The following is an 18,621-nucleotide window of genomic DNA, read 5'->3' as shown; positions in this document are numbered from 1 at the left end:
CCTCCAGGATTTCTCTCCTACCTTTCTCTATGCCACTGGTACCTACATGTACCACAACCACCAGCTCCTCCCCAGCACTACATGTAAGTCTATCTCAGTGGTCTCCAACCTTTTTTTATGCCCAAGATCACTTTTTGAATTTAAGGGCAACCCAGGATCTACCCCGCCCCTTCCCTGAGGCCCCGCCTCACTCAGTCCATCCCCCCCACCCGTTGCTCGCTCTTGCCCCCCCTCACTTACTTTCACTGGGCTGGGGCAGGGGGTTGGAATGTGGGAGGAGGCACTGGGCTGAACCTGGGACGGGGGTTGAGGTGCAGGAAGGAGTGAGGGGGTGCAAGCTCTGGGAGGGGGGTCAGGACTGGGGCAGGGGGTTGGGGTGCAGGAAGGGGCATGGGGTGCTGGCTCTGGGGGGGGCAGGGCTGGGGCAGGGGGTTGGGGTGCAGGAGGGGATATGGGGTGCTGGATCTGGGAGGGGGGGCAGAGCTGGGGCAAGAGGAAATTTGGGGTGCTGGCTCCAGGAGGGGGGCACTTAACTCGGTCGGCTCCCAGTCAGCAGTGCAGCGGGGCTTGGCCCCACTCAGGCACATCGGCACCTCCTCCCCATCACGAGCCAGGCCACCCCCTCACCCTGCCAGCCAGTAGTGCACCATGTGGCCATGCTGCTCCCGGAAGGGGCCAACATGTCTCTGTGGCCCCTGGGGGAGGCACGTGGCTCCGCATGCTGCCCCTCTCTGCAGGTACTGCCCCTGTTCCTGGGAGCTGTGGGGGTGGTGCTTGCAGGCAGGAGCAGGGTGTGGAGACTCTTGCCCCTCCTCCCCGGCGGGTCCACTGCAGGCATGCTGGCTGCTTCTGGGAGTGGCATGGGGCCACGGCAGGCAGGGAGCCTGCCTTAGAGTCAGGCCCCTGCTGCGCTGCTGTGGCTGGAGATTGCAATCAGCGGGGAGAGTCTCCAGGATCGACAGGTTGGTGACCACTGGTCTATCTAGATGCATAACCTACGCACCTGGCAGGCAGTTCACCACGTGGTTCTCCTACTCATCACAAACCCAACTATCTATATTTCTAATAATCCAATCCCTCATTACTATTACCTGTCTCTTCCTAATAACTGGGGTCTGTGCAAGAGGATACCATGACATCATCTGGGAGGAGGGTCCCAACTATGGGATCGTTTCCTTCCTCTCCAGCTTGATGTCTCCTTCCCCAAGACTTTCATCCTCCTCCACAGCACACAGCTGGTCTAGACTCAGAATGGGACCGCTCTACTGTGTCTCAGCTATACATCTCTGTGCCTCCCTTAGCTCTTCTAGTTCAGCCACTCCGTCCTCCGGAGACTGTACTGAGACCCTGAGGGGCATGAGTTGCTTGCATCAAATGCACACATATCCCTCCCCTCCACAAAGCAGGTACTCATACATTCTGCATTCAGTGCAATAAAGCGGGTAGCCCCCCCACCCTGCTGATGGAATTCTGCCTGCAATATTGGTACTCTTTGAAGGTGGGGATTATTTGTTTGTTCGTTGTTTGGGGGCAGGGGGGTGAGCTTTTGGTCTAAGTTTGGAGTATATTTGTTAGGTGTTTCTGGCTCTCATGCTCCCTATCTACACTCTCTCACAAAATTCCCCTGATTGCTACCTCCTCTGGTTGCTTAGGAGCTGGCTTTTTAAACCTCTGTTCTCCCTGACTTAGCCCCGCCCCCTTGTCAAGACATCCTTAAGGACTTAGGGATCAAAGGATTGCAGGAAAGAGCCTTGTTAGTAAACTCACATGCCTTAATGTCTTTTTTTCTACATATCAGTTATTTTACCAAGTGGAAGGAGACATGTGCTTGAAGATAATTGAAAATGGAAACCACAGAGATATCCACATCAGAGAAGGGGAGGTAAACTGGGGTTTGTTCTTGTCATTATTGCATGTGTTAAATGACTCTCATAACAATTATTTCAAATCATCCTTCCACTGCATTCCATAAAATAATGATCAGGTCATGATTAATAATATTTTGAATTCAATATAATAAATTCCATTCTAAAAGGTACCAAACCTCTACACAAACTATACATTGCACATAAAATTTCAGTGAAAAGCAGCAACAACTGGGATATAAAATGGCAGCCAGACACAACACTGCAAATAGTGTGGAGGAGGGAACATTTTGTCCAAGGACATTGGGGCAAATCCTTGTTCATTTATTTACAAAGTCTCCGGGTTTAACCATAGTACTAGTCTACTTAGGCAGGTAGCTGCTGGAAAACAAGTTTATTTCCAAACTGCAGTCACAGACCCACACACAGTTTGTCTTCTTTCTCTCAGATCAAGTACGTCCTATTAGTCAGTTGGGTCTGGAGAGAACCACATGCCCTGTCAGTCAATGACAAGCACTTGTCATGTTGGAGAAATAGTCATGGAGGACTAATTTAGGAATCCTGTTGTGCTAACAACAAGCTTTCCTTTAATTTTACTTACCACTGCTCAGAAAGTATAGTAACTTTCTAGATCTCAGGTAGGTTCTTCATTTTGATTGTCTAACAGCCATGAATGATACAGCTGGCAAGAGAGCAGCTCAATATCTGAGAAGGCAGTGCCCGCTGCTGAATGAAAGCTTGTCATTAACAAGACACCAGCCTGAGAAAGCTAGCAACAGCATCTGTTTTGCTGCTGGTATCAACGTGCGCTCAGTTGCCAAGAAACATCATCTCAACAGGAATAGAGGAAAAGTGGGAGGGTGAACAAAGGCCTGCAAAAAAGAAAAGAAACCTACATGACACTGTTATATTTATTGTTTCCAATATCTTTGTCTGGGCAGATGTTTCTCCTACCTGCCAGGATACCACATTCTCCTCAGAGGTATGCAAATACTGTGGGACTCGTGATCGAGAGGAAAAGGCTAAACACAGAAACAGATGGACTCAGGTGAAATGTAGTTTTCTACTTTGGACATAGAGCTAATCTGTTAAACTTCAAATATGAGAACCAGTTATTGTTTCACTACAATATTGTATTCTATTTCTTTCCTGGTAAATTATAAATGGAAATTTCATGTATTTATTACACACACAATTTAGAAAATGGGTTAGCTAATGTGTTCCTCATTGAAATGTTTTATACAAATCTGTCATATGTTTGCACTTACATATTAACTTTCATCTAAGGATCTCAGAATACTTTAAAACCATGAAACAAGCAAGGTTTACAAGATTATTGGCACACTGTATCGTTAATTTCATTTAAAAACCAAAAGATAGAGAGATAGCGGAGACTTGGCCAAATTTACACAATTTCTGAGCGGCAGAGTCAGGAACAGAACGTATGTCTACACCTCTAACTATTAGACAAAAATCTCTAAATCAACGGTGGCTCAGAATGGCTCTGTGTTTTTCAGTGTTGCTCACGCTCCCATTGAAATCAATAGGAATTTTACTGTTGACTTCACTGGGAACAGGATCAAGCTTTGGTCTTTAGCTCTGCTGAATTTGTTAAGTGTTTAACAATGCAAGTCACAGCAGTGACTTGGGCCAATTTAGGAGGGGATTGCTGTTACTGTCTGTATAAGACTGACGGGCGGCGAGTTGTATGGGCCCATGGTGCTGTGCTCCAAGAATATTCAGAGCACGGGGCCCGGCTCCACCAATGTTCGGGGCTGGGTCTCTTCCCTGGCCCCGCCTGCTGCCCCTGTGTGCCTCCCCCGGAGCATCTCCTGGTCCCCGGGGTGATTTACAAGGGCTCGGGGGCCCGCACCGCCCCCACCGGCAGCGCAGCGGTGCTAAAGCAGCTTCCTGCCCGCCCTCACTCCGCACGGTGCGCCACTCTAGGAAGCGGCCAGCATGTCCCTGCAGCCCCTGTGGGGGGTGTCTCCGCGTGCTGCCCCTGCCCCAGCACAGATTCTGCCATTGGAACTGCGGCCAATGGGAGCTGCGGGGGCGGTGCCTGCGGACAGCGGCGCAGGGAGCCCCCCAGCCCCCCAACCTAGGAGCCGCTGCCAGAGGGGGGTGCGGGTCACTTACAAGAGCTGCCCGAGGTAAGCACTGTACCCCTCACCCCCCACACACCCCAACCTCCTGCCCCAGCCCCGAGCCTGCACCCAAACTCCCTCCCAGAGCCTTAGGCAGGTGTGTGTTTGGGGGGGGGGGACACTACGACTTGGGCACCACCAAAAATTACACAAACCTGCCGCCCCTGAAGACTGACCAAGCTGAGTTTTTGGCTATTCATGTGATTTACAGAAGGCTTAAACAATAGCAGTAACAGAGTTACCAGTTTTTTCATTAGCTACATTCAGGAAAACATGACATTGAACAGCTGTGATCTTTCTATTGGGGCATGTCACAGTAGCCAAAAGAACTCCCTATAGTAGATATGCTGAGCCAGAGGAATAAATTTGTTCAACTGGGAAGTCTAGAGAATGAAAAAAGAACTGAGAATAGCACCTTTCAGAAAGTCACCTGAATGGATTCTGAGTTCCAGGCACACCCAATATACTTGAAACACTGTTCAGCTACAGCACTGTATCTTCCTTTCAAAACAGCTCAGAGTCATCTGCATTTATAAAAAATGTCACTTGGTTTATTTCCAGAAACCAAAGATACATTGAACTGGAAACACAATAGACTAATACTTGAAGAAACCTTGTATATTTGTAGTTTAAAACTGAAGTTGTTCACCAGCATTAAATAGAATCACCTTTCCTGGTTAAAACGTCTGTTTCCCAGATGTAGTCTGTAAATGTTAGAGAGGTTTCAGAGTAACAGCCGTGTTAGTCTGTATTCACAAAAAGAAAAGGAGTACTTGTGGAACCTTAGAGACTAACCAATTTATTTGAGCATAAGCTTTCGTGAGCTACAGCTCACTTCATCGGATGCATACTGTGGAAAGTGTAGAAGATCTTTTTATACACACAAAGCATGAAAAAATACCTCCTCCCACCCCGCTCTCCTGCTGGTAATAGCTTATCTAAAGTGATCACTCTCCTTACAATGTGTATGATAATCAAGTTGGGCCAGAGGGGGCATATGGTTTCTAAGAAGCTCATGTAGAGTTGTTGATTCATGGACTGATATATTCTTGCTTTCATAACCTGTGGAGAAATTAAAGGAATTAAAAAACAACATCTTGTTTGCAATTGGAAAACTAAATTGTATTCAAGTACACTTTTCAGTAAATAGCTACTCTAACAAATAATGCAGATTGCATGTTTAATGCCTGTATGGGTAATCAGCAAAACCTTAATGATAAGAAAGTGGTCATTGTCGCTGCCAACCAATGACAGAAATCAAGAGTAGGAACTTACAGTCCAGTATTTGATGCATCTAACATGGATCTCACTTTCACTATTCTGATATTCCCAGGCACCATATCCCACTTTTGAGGCTGCACTGGAATTAAGTTTAATCGTAACACTGAATTTTTCACATATTATATATTATTTTTATATAAATTAAAAGTGTCCAGGCAAAGAAAAACATTCAAGCAAAGCTAGAAATTCAAAGTGGCCAACCCCCCAGGCTATTTCTAAATCCCTGTTAAGATTATTAGGCACAGCACTATCAATAAAGGGTTTGTCTACCCTGCCTGACAGCTCGGACTACAGGGGTGTGAACAGCAGCATACACCAAAGTGGTGCTCTGTAACTCCCCCATGTGGCTGCTGTGGGTGTGAACTGAAAGGTTCCCAGTTTGCGTTAACTTAATTCTCTTCAAACAGGGGCCTTCAATATGGCAGCCTCACTCATTCCCACAAGAAACACCCAAAGAACCTAAGCAGCCTGACTCCAGGACAGTTTCCCATTCATGGATCACTAGGCACAGATAGACACTTAAATCCAGGCTACCAGGAGGTGCCTATCTCTGTGAGAGGGGCAGGGCTTAACACACACCCATCTCCTCAGCATCTCCCAGTGGCTAGCTTAGACAGCTTCCCATCTAGCATGTTGGCTTTTTGTGGATTGCTTTCTCAGGTGCCTATCTCTCACCGTTCACTGTATAGGGAAGCCAGACACATAACTGCTTTGTGGATCCCAGTGTTGTTCCTGTGGTTGGTTTTTGTTTTTTTAGGTGCTTAGAAGTTAGCCACCATGACACTCAGTGCTGCAACACTTAAGTCCCTTTGTGGAGCACACTCTCGGTGACTTATCCAAGGTTGCTCCGCAAGACTGTGTTAGAGCTGAAAATAGGACCGAAGAGTCCTGACTCTCCATGCTAGCCACTAGAAAACACTGTCCCTCTAATGCACTATCCTTATTAATAAAATGTAGCTCATTGCATTAACTCTAAAGATGCTATTTTTTAAAAAAAATAACCATTATGCAAAGGAATCATTTACTAATGTTGTTACTTTGTCAGATATTATGTTGGAGAATCAACTAATGTCCTGTTTGAAAGATGGTTTTATTGTGAGGATCTTGGCACACAACTTATACCGATAATCCAAGAGTAAGTCTCTATTTACTTTTCTGTTTATGCTGCATTTTGAACAATGTTAACTGTAAAATTAGTAACTGTCCTACAAAGAGAACCTCTGCCCGGTAGTGAGCATGCACAGCTCCCACTGACGTGGAAGGGAGTCGAGTGTATACCGCACCTTACAGAATAATACCCTGTGCAGCGCACTGGACCAAGACAGAGCATCGGGAGATGTTTAATGTAACAGGAATTAAGTTTCACTGTAACACTGAACTGAGGTTAGCGCTGTGCCTGATCATCTTTATGGGGATGTAGAACTAGCCTGGAGGTTAGGTTACTTTGATTTTCTAGCTCTGCTTGTTTGACTGTTTCTGTTTGCTTGGACTTTTAAAATATATAGCAAAACCTTAAAAATACAAAAAACAAAAAACCCCACCACAGTTCCTTCCTGAAATTAATTCTTTGGAATTGCAGGTAAGACTAAGAAGGCCTGCTCAGTTCCACTGAGATATTATTAATGGGTAATCAGTGTTTTGCTAAACTTGCCTGAGCGTGTGAAAAGCAAATGTCTCCAGGCAACATGTAAACTTGTCCATTGATGTAAGTGAGTTGCTGTCTTCTCCAAAAAAAGAAAAGGAGTATTTGTGGCACCTTAGAGACTAACAAATGTATTTGAGCATAAGTTTTCGTGACCTACAGCTCACTTCGTCGGATGCATGCAGTGGAAAAACAAAACAAAACAAAATCCGATGAAGTGAGCTGTAGCTCACGAAAGCTTATGCTCAAATACATTTGTTAGTCTCTAAGGTGCCACAAGTACTCCTTTTCTTTTTGCGGATACAGACTAACACGGCTGCTACTCTGAAACCTGTCTTCTCCAAATGGTTCATAAAGGATGAGCAACTAGCAGAGCAAGCTTTGTATTACAGGATGGCAAGGCAGTCTCCCAGAGCCGCAGAACATGAAGTCAGCAAAATGTTTAGTGACTATTGTGTGAATGACTTTGGGTTGGAAAGTGCCTTAGGGCCAAATCCTCTACTGGTGAAATTGGCATAGCACAACTGAAGTCAATGAAGCTATGTCTAGTTACACCAGCTGAGGATCTGGCCCTATCTATTTTGCAGATTGCTTATGGTAGTACACAACTTCATAGGCTGTGTTGCTACATAATCTCAGCCTACAAAATTTGAACATTAGGTTTTAGTGATGCTTAATGTTTCTTATTGCAGGTTTTTCAACTCAACACAATATCACACTGGAAAACCAAATCCAGGTAATGAAATGATTGTCCCAATTACAAAATTAATTTACATCAGAGTAATTAAGCAGCAATGATTTTAACTGAATTAAAGTTCTGTTTTTCCTTTCTCGCTGCTTCTGTAAATGAAAGCTACTTTGTAAGGAAAAATAGCCACTCTCTTTCCCTGCAACAGAGACAAGAAAAATGCATATCTATGAGTGGAATTAGTACCTAGTCTGCTTATGTGAGGACATCAGAATGAACTATTTAGAGAATTATATAGTGCAAGATCTAAGAAACTCTGTTCTGCTTCCACACTATTTGAGCACCATGCAAGCCAGAGTGAGATTTTAGTAAATCAAATCACCACATCGCACAGTTATTTCTCCTCCTTTACACAGGATTGTGTATTTTATCCACACTCTGAGAGTAGGGTTGCCAACTTTCTACTTGCACAAAACCGAACACCCTTGCCCTACCCCCTCTCTGAGGCCCCTCCCCTTCTCCAAAGCCCCGCCGCTGCTCACTCCATCCCCCCTCCCTCTGTCGCTTGCTCTCCCCACCCTCACTCACTCGTTCATTTTCACCGGACTGGCTCATGGGATTGGGGCGTGGAAGGGGGTGAGGGCTCCAGCTGGGGGTGCAGGCTCCAGGGTGGGGCCAGGGATGAGGGGTTTGGGGTGCAGGAAGGGCTCTGGGGTGGGGCCAAGGATGAGGGGTTTGGGGTGAAGGAGGGGGGACATGCTGCTGCTTCCAGGAGCCGCGCGGAGCCACGGCAGGCAAGGAGCCTGCCTTAGCCCTGCTGACCGTACTTTTAACGGTCTGGTCAGCAGTGCTGATCAGAGCCACCAGGGTCCCTTTTCAACCGGGCATTCCGGTCGAAAACTGGACACCTGGCGACCCTATCTGAGAGAAAGGGCACTTACCCTCAGGTCACTCAGGGCCTGATCCAAATCCCATTGAATTGCACTGGCTTCACTAGGCCTTAGATCAAGCCCCAGTGCTGATTGCAATTGTGTTGCCCTAGAGCGGCTACTTAAGTCACTAATCTATTTTCAAGTCAACCCTCAGATTGGAGTGCAAATCTCTTCCCTTTGAGGCCCCCCCAGCAGCCCAGAGAGAGGTAGCTAAGCAGACCTAACTCCCAATGCATTCAGTGCTAGGTTGACGGACGAATTCTTCTGTTGCCAAGCTATTGCCTCGCGGGGAGGTGGATTAAATACAGTGACAGGAAAACTGCTACAGCTGTAGTGCTACCATTGTGCTGCTGTAGCATTTTAAGTATAGACATAGGCTTAGAGAGTATGAAAACTTTGCATAAAGAGTATTGCATCTGACCCTGTAATGGGATGCTAAACTGTATTCTACCATTCAGCCATTAGGTGGTGTCATGTGTAACGTACCTTATCTGAGCTAGTAATCGCTAGAATAAGCACTGCATTGAAAAAAGAACAGGAGTACTTGTGGCACCTCAGAGACTAACAAATTTATTAGAGCATAAGCTTTCGTGGACTACAGCCCACTTCATCGGATGCATAGAATGGAACATTTAGTAATATATATATATATAAAACACGCATACATACAGATAAGTTGGAAGTTACCATACAAACTGTGAGAGGCTAATTAGTTAAGATGAGCTATTATCATCAGGAGAAAAAAACTTTTGTAGTGATATCTTACTATAAGTAAGTTCTGTGCATCCGATGAAGTGGGCTGTAGCCCACGAAAGCTTATGCTCTAATAAATTCACTAGTCTCTAAGGTGCCACAAGTTCTCCTGTTCTTTTTGCGGATACAGACTAATATGGCTGCTACTCTGAAACCTGTCACTGCATTGAAGGATCTTATAGTGAACACATCTCTGGTGTATCCCCAGGAAGGAAACTCTGTAGTCAGTCCACATGTGATTCAAGGGCCTGACCTGCAACTTACCATGTACAAGAGCTACATGAGAGACTCAGCATCAGTACTGTGTTCTCATATACTCCTGGCAAATGGCTTTCTGACAGAGGAGGGCTCTGTGCTTTCATGGGAAGCAAATTTTGTCTTCCCAAAAGCTCACTTCTACTTACCTCATAGAATAAACAAACTAGTTTATTCTAACACTGGTGTCTCCCAGTGTCCAACAGGTACAGACTGTAGAGCTGGAATCTAAGGTAGTCTGGCCTTGTGGTTAAAGCACTGGATTAGGATTTAGAAGATGTGTGTGCAATTCCAGACCTGTCACAGGCTTACTCTGTGATTTTGGGCAAGTCACTTAATCTCTCTGTGCCTCACTTCCCAATCAGTAAAATTAGGATTGTTTTTCTCCTATTCTTTGCCTGTTTGTCTATTTAGATGGTAATCTCTTTAAGGCAGAGACTCTCTCTCAATTTATACTCGTATAGTGCCTATCACAACGGAGGGCCTAATTTCAACTGGGGCCTCTAGGTGATATTGTAATAAAAATAATATCCCCAATCTCACACATCATCCATCCTTGGTCAATTTAATGATTCCCAATAAACACGAGTAAGATATATTTGAGCAAATCCCTTCCACATCAGAACTGGGAGGTTGTAGCTCAGGAACAAGTGAATTATATTGAGCAGGAAAAAAAATGTAGAATACTAAATATTAACATTGGCAGTATTTTCACAGAAAGTAAGAACCACAGGCTAGACTGTCACATGCCATAATATTTCTTGAAGCTTTTGCACATAGAACTGCAAGAAATTTTACATAAATCTAGCAAGGAAGATCTTTCTTCTGTTGCTGTTCAAAAGTCCTCCAAAGCCCAGGAGGCTAGGGAGAGTTTAATTAGAGCCAAAGGAGATGTTTTCAAGAGAAAAAAAAATTAAGCACTTAAGCATATTACATTTGTTCTGAGCTCATTACATCTTTTTTTCCCCTGAATGGTTTCCCACTTGGATTTAGCAATTGAATCCAGAATACAAATATTTTCACTGGTTTTTGGCTTTGCTCTTGTCCCAAGTAAAATGCAATCAGAAAAATTCTGTGCAGAATTTCAGCCTGGTGAACAGCTCAGTGCTCCTGATCTGCACTTCTCAGAGACAGTGATAAACACAAGCTTCCAGAAACAGCTTCTGTTGTGCAAAAAAAGCCACACATACCCTAATATTTTTAGAGTTGCAGGAATTTTAGCTCCCAGCTCCCATTAAACTCAGTTGAATTTGTGTATCAAACCCTGCACAAAGCCTTGGGTAAGCTAGTAACAAAAAACTACTAACTTCTCAAGTTGTGTTCCGCTGATGGAGAATATACCCCCCCAGAGCCGTGATTTCCTCTGGGATTTATAATTTTCTCTCCTTGGTGTAATTCAAGGATCAGCATAAGATGTGTGCAGTATGCAAATCCAATTGAAGCCCCAGGTACCTAAGTGGTCCACAAATCTTGTGCTGGTCCTGGGCAAAGAGGTGAATTTCAAGCCAGGCAAGCAATCTGCATCTAAGTCAGCAGCAACAGGGCTTCAGCCAAAGCGCTCTCAGCCTCATCTCCACGAGTCCCAGCTGTTCCACAACCTCTGCAGAGAGACAGACAAATAGAAAAGGTAAAAGAAGCAAGAGAAAAATCTCCAGAGAAAGTCCTGATAGCACCTGTTTCATTCAGAAAAGCTATGAATGGAATCAATCGCTCCATAACTATTTTTGACTTGAGCTAAGTTTCTTCTTGGTTGTTTATTTATTTTGGGCCAATTTTTGGCCTCAGTTATCACTAAGGCAACCCTACTGAAATCAGGATTTACAAAGCTACATGCAAGGGTACAATTAAGCCTTTGGGATTAATTTTGAAAGAATGCCTACATTTGTGTGTGCTGTAAGTGAGAAAAATTATGTATGCAAAAACTGGACAGGCGCCTGTCTAAATATCCATTTTCAAGGACAATCACATGAACTGCAATCATGCACACATTTTTGAATGCAGACCTCAGGCCTCCTTCTGTGAAACTACCTGTTACACTAACCTGAAGTTTTGCCATATGGGGATAAAAGCTGGCTTGCCCACAACTTATGTAAACAAGAACTCCTCCTCTTATTTCTAGAATTAAACATGTTTTTAAAAAAACCCTGATTTGGGGTCCAGGAAAGGTATCAAATACATTTGTTTTATGATCACAGTCATGATGTGTGGAACTGTAAGTGCCAAAATAACCATGGGAGTTTCTTCACTGGAGATTTCCAGCTGGAAGCCAAAGTGCCAGAAATCTCATCAGAGAACCTGATATGGTTACAGTGCGAGCCCAGTTTTGCAGACTCGGAAAGTTCAGATATGTTCAATAAGCTTCAGGTAGGTATCCAAGGTCTGGGTTGGTTATTTGAACCAACCCAAATTAAGGGCACGTCTACAAGGTGCATTTGTCTGCACCAGAGGGGTGTAAATTCTAGTGCGCGCTAGCATGTCGCACACTAACTAGCTCATGTGAACCCTGCCGGCCTGCACTAAAATTCCCTAGTGCGCAGTAATGTAGTCCTGTTTCGAACAATATCATATTAACATGCACTTGGGAACTTTTAGTGTGCACCAGCAGATTCCACACGGGCTACTTAGTGTGTGACATGTTAATGTACCCTAGAATTTACACTCCTCTGGTGTAGACAAATGTACGGTGTAGACAGGCACTTGATGTTTGCTCATCACTAGTAATGGTCAGCAATGGCTGTGCCTGAAAAGCTTCAGAGATTTGGTTTACAAAAGCATCCAAAGGTTCAGAAGCTTATCTGGTGTTCCCTGAAATAATCCACACTTAAAATCTGGGCGCAAAAATTTGTGCCAGCTGTCTCTCTTCTAAGACATTTGGTACCTGTTTCCAGGTGGGATGGAAATGTTGTCAGAATGTCTGCAGAGAATTTAGGTGCCCTAAAGTTTAAACTAAAGTTTAATGAACTTCACTAAAGATTTTATAATAGGGTTGATTTTCTCCAAATGGAACTACCTATTTTTAGTCAATATATACCAGTGCCTCAACAGCTACAAAGGGCTTTATGAGGACAGCACCATGGATATAGAAGAATATGGTACAAAGAGCCTGATTCTGCTGTCACATCACATACACAACTTGCACTGTTCCAGTGCATGGAACAACTGCAGCATTGGCTTCAAAGCCTAGTGAGTACATAACCAAGTCTTTGCTCTTGCTAATCACTCAGCATAGCAAAAACAAAAAAAATATATGAACAAGTATGAAACATTGTGTGTTTCACTCATCAAGTTGTGGGGGGAAAGATATAATGTAGTCTAAAGCCTGATCTACACACACATTTGCACTGGTTTAACTAACTAAAGTATTCTATAAATTGACTAACTAAAAGTATTATATAAATTATAGCTGTGAGCTAAACCAGAGTAAGCCGGATTTAAACCAACATGAGTGTCCACATTACAAAGCTGCATTGGTTTAACATCATACCTTTTGTTAATCCGGTGCAATTTTTTGTGCTTAGACAAGCCCTCATACCTTGTTGTGAATCTTGTGCCAATAGAGCATGAAATCAAACAAGTCAAGAGGAGTGCAACACTGTTCTCAGCAGACACAGCCCAGTTGTATGTTATGCAACAGACAGTGCCTGATTTACAGCAAGGCCTATTTCCAGGACATCATCCTTAGAGACATTAAGATTTAGCACACATAAGCTTAAGTGTAATTATCAGTTAATTGAAAATAAAAAATAAATAAAGAGAGCTAAATAAGAAAGATAACTGGCTAGTGGACAGTTTATTGGTTCAATTAAATGAAAACTGTACAACTTAAAAAAAGATCAAACTCCAAAGGGCAGAATTCTGCTGCGTTACCTCAAATAAATCTAGAGTAACTCTGTAGAAAAGTTCATCAGATTTGCACTTGTGTAACTCAGGAGAATATATTAAAGATCATAGTTGAGCCAGCTGAAATATACAAAAACAAGTTTTCCTATGGAAATTATATTTTCCAGTGTTATGCTCATATATGCAAAAAAAACTATAAAGTAATATTTTAAATTGAAGTTATTATTAAAAACAGCTTGTACCAATATCCTACATTTCCCTTTTCCACACCCTAAAATAATCCCACTTCAGTCCCATACAAAAACTTAAAAAAAAATTAAAATGATCCAGATGTTGAAAACATTAATCCTGACAATCTTTTGGCTCTGAAGCAGTTTAAGATAATGATTCATTGGCTATTACACTAATGGAGGAAGGAGAGGGGAGTTAAAAGGCCACCAACACATTAGGCCGGATTACTCAATTCTCTTCTGTGACCAGTTAACCCTCTCTCATTGTCTAATATATGGGCTCAAAACAGTGACTGAAGTGTGCAGATGTTTAAAAAGTGGCCTTGCTGCTGGGAACACCCAAGTCTCTGCATATTGTGCAAATCCCAGCCAAGCAGCACTCAGGTTGGGCTAGTTAAGCTCACACCAGTAATCACTTTTCAGGGGTGGATTAAAACTATTTGGGGCCATGAAAACTTCAGAGTTCCGTGAGACATTATCTGTGCAACCCCTGCCTATAATTCAGACCTGGTCTCTTTTCGCATCTTCCCCCACTCTCTTCGTTCTGCCAAAGATACTAGCCTCAGTACCCCTGTCACCTCTTTTGTCCATAGGCCTCATCTACCCTGCCCCTTCTTCTTGGAACTCCTTCCCCAAACCTGTTTGCCATGCGAGCTCTCCTAGCCACATGCAATCCCTCCTAAGACTGATGAATGCTACACAGTCAACAATAAGTAGAAGCAATGAATGGGACCATCTAAATATGTACATGCTTTACCAAGTGATCGTGTGATCTTGCTGTCCCCCTTGTCCTTTCCTTCCCCTCCCCTTTCTCTGGGCCTTGTGTGCGTCTGTCCCTTACTAGTAGCGGCATGTGCCACCAAGACTATGCTTTTCTGGGCAGGGACTGTGTTGTTCCTAGCACACTTCTGGGCACTTGAAAAAATAATAAATGTCTAAATAATAAATTCTATAGGAAGGGTCAAAGTGTCTATAGATACGATAGATTTTTCTACTAAATTCTATATGACTTTTCCATTAGGCTGGCAGACATAATAGCAGATCCTGTACTAGTGCCCTACAGGGGGCATGAAAGATGTGGCCATACTAACCCCCTGTGCTACCCCTCCATCTGGCTGCACCTGATGGGGGAAGGCTGCACCATTTACAGTAATGGCACAGCATGCAGACTCACCAGCTCTAGAAGAGACTGAGTTCAAAGCACAATCTGCCGTTAAGCAAACAGGCCCTTCTTCATGGAGGCTTGGCCTCATGCCACGTTTGGAGGTTTCTTGTTCGGTTATTTTTCAGTTATTGATAAGCAAAAAAACCCTTCAAGAGTGTATTTTGCGTCCACTTGCCCACTGTTCAAAAATGGCTAAAAAGATTCACTTCAAACTTTAAAAAAAAAAAAAAATCTAAAATTCAGTTGTAAAAAGAGCTGAGACTGAATAGAGTCTGTGTCCGAGAGGAAATTCTTTTCACAAAGATATGAGCATGAGAAGACAAGGTGTTTGAAGGGAGGGCCAGATGTCAGTCTACCTGTAGCATTCTGGCTGCAAGAGCTAATAGAAGCACAGTTTAAAAGACAGAATGTAAATTACCTAAAAAGAAGGATGGGTGGGGCGGGGTTAAGTCCAAAAACTGGGAGTCAGGTGACCTACTGGCTCATCCACTGACTGTATGTATGGCAGGGGCAAGCCATTTAATCATTCAATAGTGATTGAGTGGGCCACCTAAAAATCTAGGTGATGAACTGGGTACCCAAAATTGTGGCACCCATAACTAATAATGTAAAAGTTGGCCTTAATCTTTCTGAGCCTTTGAGATGAGTGGGAGACTGTCCACTCACCTTAACTGGCTTTAGATCAGGTCTCATGTGTGCCGGTTTCCCAGCTGTAAAGTAAGGATCATGCTTACCTAAACCCCAGGCATCTGGTAGGGTGTAATTCATTGCTGTATGTAGAGCTCTTGGCAGGTGCTATCGAAATGCAAAGTATTTCTATCAAAACAAGCCTATGTGTAGTTTGGGGGGCTTTTTAAACTTCTTATTTACACATCAAGAAATTCAGTAGAGTGCAGTTTTTAATTAAGAGCTAAATGGTGGCTTTGTCTCGGTCCCCAGACAAGGAGCAGCATGTTGTTGCACTGTCCTAGGAAGCAGATTGTGACTCACTGATTCAGTCTCCCTCCCAGTTTTCCCCAGCTCCAACCATGTGCCAGGCCTATACCTAGCACTGTATAGTCCCCAAGCATGTTAGTGTAGCAGAGCTGACTAGTGCATTGGCGGGGAGCCAAGGCGGCTCCACCCCTTCATCTTCCCCACCCCGCCCCACCCCCGCATTGGGGCAGGGATGTAGAAGCTCTATGGAACCAGCTCTCCCCACCATGAAGCTACCTACAATATGTGCAGCCAGTATATGGGAATAAATGGTCATATTCTCCTGCATGGACCCAAAGGATGGACCATAATTGTCCTAAATTAAGGACATAGGATAGTAATTTTTTTAATTGAGTTACACATTGATTTACGTAATTTGCCATTTGAAAACTTCCACAAAATCTTTAATCCCAAATCTCTAAATTTCCTACAGATCTCAGGATTCTGAGCCATGGGTTCCCAGAGGAGTTCCTTGAACTCAGTGCACTCTAATGACAACAACCAAACCCACACCCCAGAAAACCCCCAAAACACAGAGACCTCTTCTGTTCTGTAATACTCTCAGCTGAGATGCCAACAAGTGAGGCAGAGCACAAGCCGTAATCTTAAAGAGCTCTCCTAAGGCTTCACCATGGGAACTGAGCCGTTGCCAACCTTTTGCACATATGTATTTAATGACACCATCAGAGGAATCACAAAAGTGCTGGGTCAAAATGCTCTTCCTTTTTTTGTTCAATCTTTGGTCACCAGAACCAAAGCTTAGATCAGTCACCTTATTAGAGGAGATGAACTTACTGGTTAACTTCCTTCTTCTCTTTTCAAATGCTCCCCAGACAGCAACATCTAGAACAGACTATGCACCAGGAGAATCAATCTGCTGCCTTTTGCCTTACCCACACCCAGGGCTATTTAATAATAATAATAATAATTTGCATCTCTCAAGCCCCTTCCTCACAGAGATCTAAAGGGCTTTGGAGAAATTATTTAAGCCTCCCATCACCCTTGTGAGGTAGGTATTATTATCCATGTTTTACAGAAGGGGAAATCAAGTCACAAAGATATTAAAGGGCTTGCCCAAGGTCCTATGCAATGTTGTTGTCGCCATGTTGGTCCTAGGATATAAGAGAGACAAGGCGGGTGAGGTAATTGCACAAGGTCATACAGCAAGTCAATAGCAGACTCAGAAATAGAACCCATGATTCTCAATTTCTCGGCCTGCACTCAGAACACTAGACTACATTTGCTATATGTATTACCTGGCATTCCTGACCACAGTGATACAGACCCATCATGCCCTGAAGAGTTTGCAATGGGCCATAGCAAAACCTGGCCTAATTACTTGTTACCTGAGCAAAGGAAGACAGCACATACAGTTCCCGTTCTCACTTATTCCCTCATCTAGCTGGCTACACCTCCCTTATGGAAAGGAGAAAACATGGGCCTATTTCTTTACGTGCAACATTTATTTTTATAAATTCTCTTCATCAGCCTCTTTGTCTGAATCAGAAAAACACAAGAGAAAAACCTACCATTTCGTTTGCAGCATAGATTTAGTGACATGAAAAAAAATATGCAAAGACATTGTTACATGATCACTAATAAATTATTAGCCATGATAAGCCTGGAGGCATGTCACAAAAACATATAATTACACAGAGAAACATATGCCAAAGTGCTGTATTTTCAGATGGATGGTTCAGCAGCTATACTTGACATCAGTGAGATGGGCATAAATACCCTGGCCTAAGTTTTCAAATTGACGAGTGATTTTAGGTGCCTCGGTTTTTGGATGCTCAACTTGAGATACTTTTAAAAGGCCTGATTTTCAGAAAGTGCTGAACATCCAGCTGCTGAAAATCAGGTCCCTTTTCAGTGATTCAGGCTGGGTACTCTAAATCACTCTAAATGTACTGTGATGGGCATGTGTGAGAGAGAGATTTATATGAAATAAGAAAGACAAGGTGAAATAAGACTAATATAGTCCAAACTTGAGTCCATATTCAGGCACTTGATGAAGTGGTTTGATTTCCAGAGTTATTGTGCACCTACAACTCCCACTGACTTCACTGAGGCTCTGATTCAGGAAATCACTAAACACATGTTTAAGTCCATCCCAATTCAGGACAGCACTTAGAAATGTGCTTAAAACCCATTGCACTGATTTAAAGGTAAACAGGTACTCAACTGCTGTCCTGAAAAAAGAGATTTTTTTTAATTGAGGCTTTGAGAACTGAACTCTCAAGTACCTCTGATAATCAGAACAGTTATTTTAGTTGTCACCCCACTTTGAAAACGCTAGCCTAGATATTTAATTGACATTGTCAGTAAAATAATTTGTCTAGAATAGCATTTGATTGCATCAATTACAATGCAGCTGTCTCAAGTTATATACATTATTTAAAGATATTAGTGTTTATGGGAGATGTGCTTGTGCATGGGGAGTTAGGCTTACATATCTGGGCAGAGAATTTTAGGATATAACTCGTTAGCAGGAACAATTAAACCTTAACATATGCGAAGTTATGGAATTATAGCGGTCACCTAAACAGATTTGCTAAAATACACTCACTCATTAATAAGAGGTGGAAGGAGATGAATGCAAACTAGAACAAAAAAAGTAATGAAATGCAAATTCTAAAGTAAAAGGGTGTGATTTCCCCATCTCCACTCCAGCACCTTTCGGCTGGGTAGAAAGGCCAGAGAGGCATAAAAACCTCTGTTCCAGCTGCAGGAGAATTGCTCTGATGCAAGCACGGAGAAGATAGCCATAAAGCTGTCTCCTAACCTCCCGCATCATGCTCTGGCACAGCAGCAATGGTTGGGGGGGTGGAGGGGGGCACAGCACACA

At 43.4% G+C, this 18,621-nt stretch overlaps 1 protein-coding gene across 2 annotated transcripts in view; it reads left to right on the top strand.

Annotated features, from left to right (window-relative positions):
• HAAO (3-hydroxyanthranilate 3,4-dioxygenase) overlaps positions 1-18,621 on the top strand; it is a 51,005-nt gene that overhangs the window by 18,939 nt on the left and 13,445 nt on the right. The window contains exons 3-6 of one of the 2 annotated variants that reach the window (XM_048843019.2): positions 1,799-1,882; positions 2,807-2,913; positions 6,339-6,428; positions 7,628-7,671. In XM_048843019.2, the coding sequence (XP_048698976.1) occupies positions 1,799-1,882; positions 2,807-2,913; positions 6,339-6,428; positions 7,628-7,671 (325 nt within the window). The remainder of the gene's footprint in view (positions 1-1,798; positions 1,883-2,806; positions 2,914-6,338; positions 6,429-7,627; positions 7,672-18,621) is intronic. The other variant, XM_048843020.2, reaches the window with a different exon arrangement.

Source organism: Caretta caretta, chromosome 3 (genome assembly GCF_965140235.1).
Source record: "Caretta caretta isolate rCarCar2 chromosome 3, rCarCar1.hap1, whole genome shotgun sequence".
NCBI classification, from domain to species: domain Eukaryota; kingdom Metazoa; phylum Chordata; order Testudines; family Cheloniidae; genus Caretta; species Caretta caretta.
Note: the sequence above shows the minus strand (reverse complement) of the source record. Positions and strands in the feature narration are given on the sequence as shown.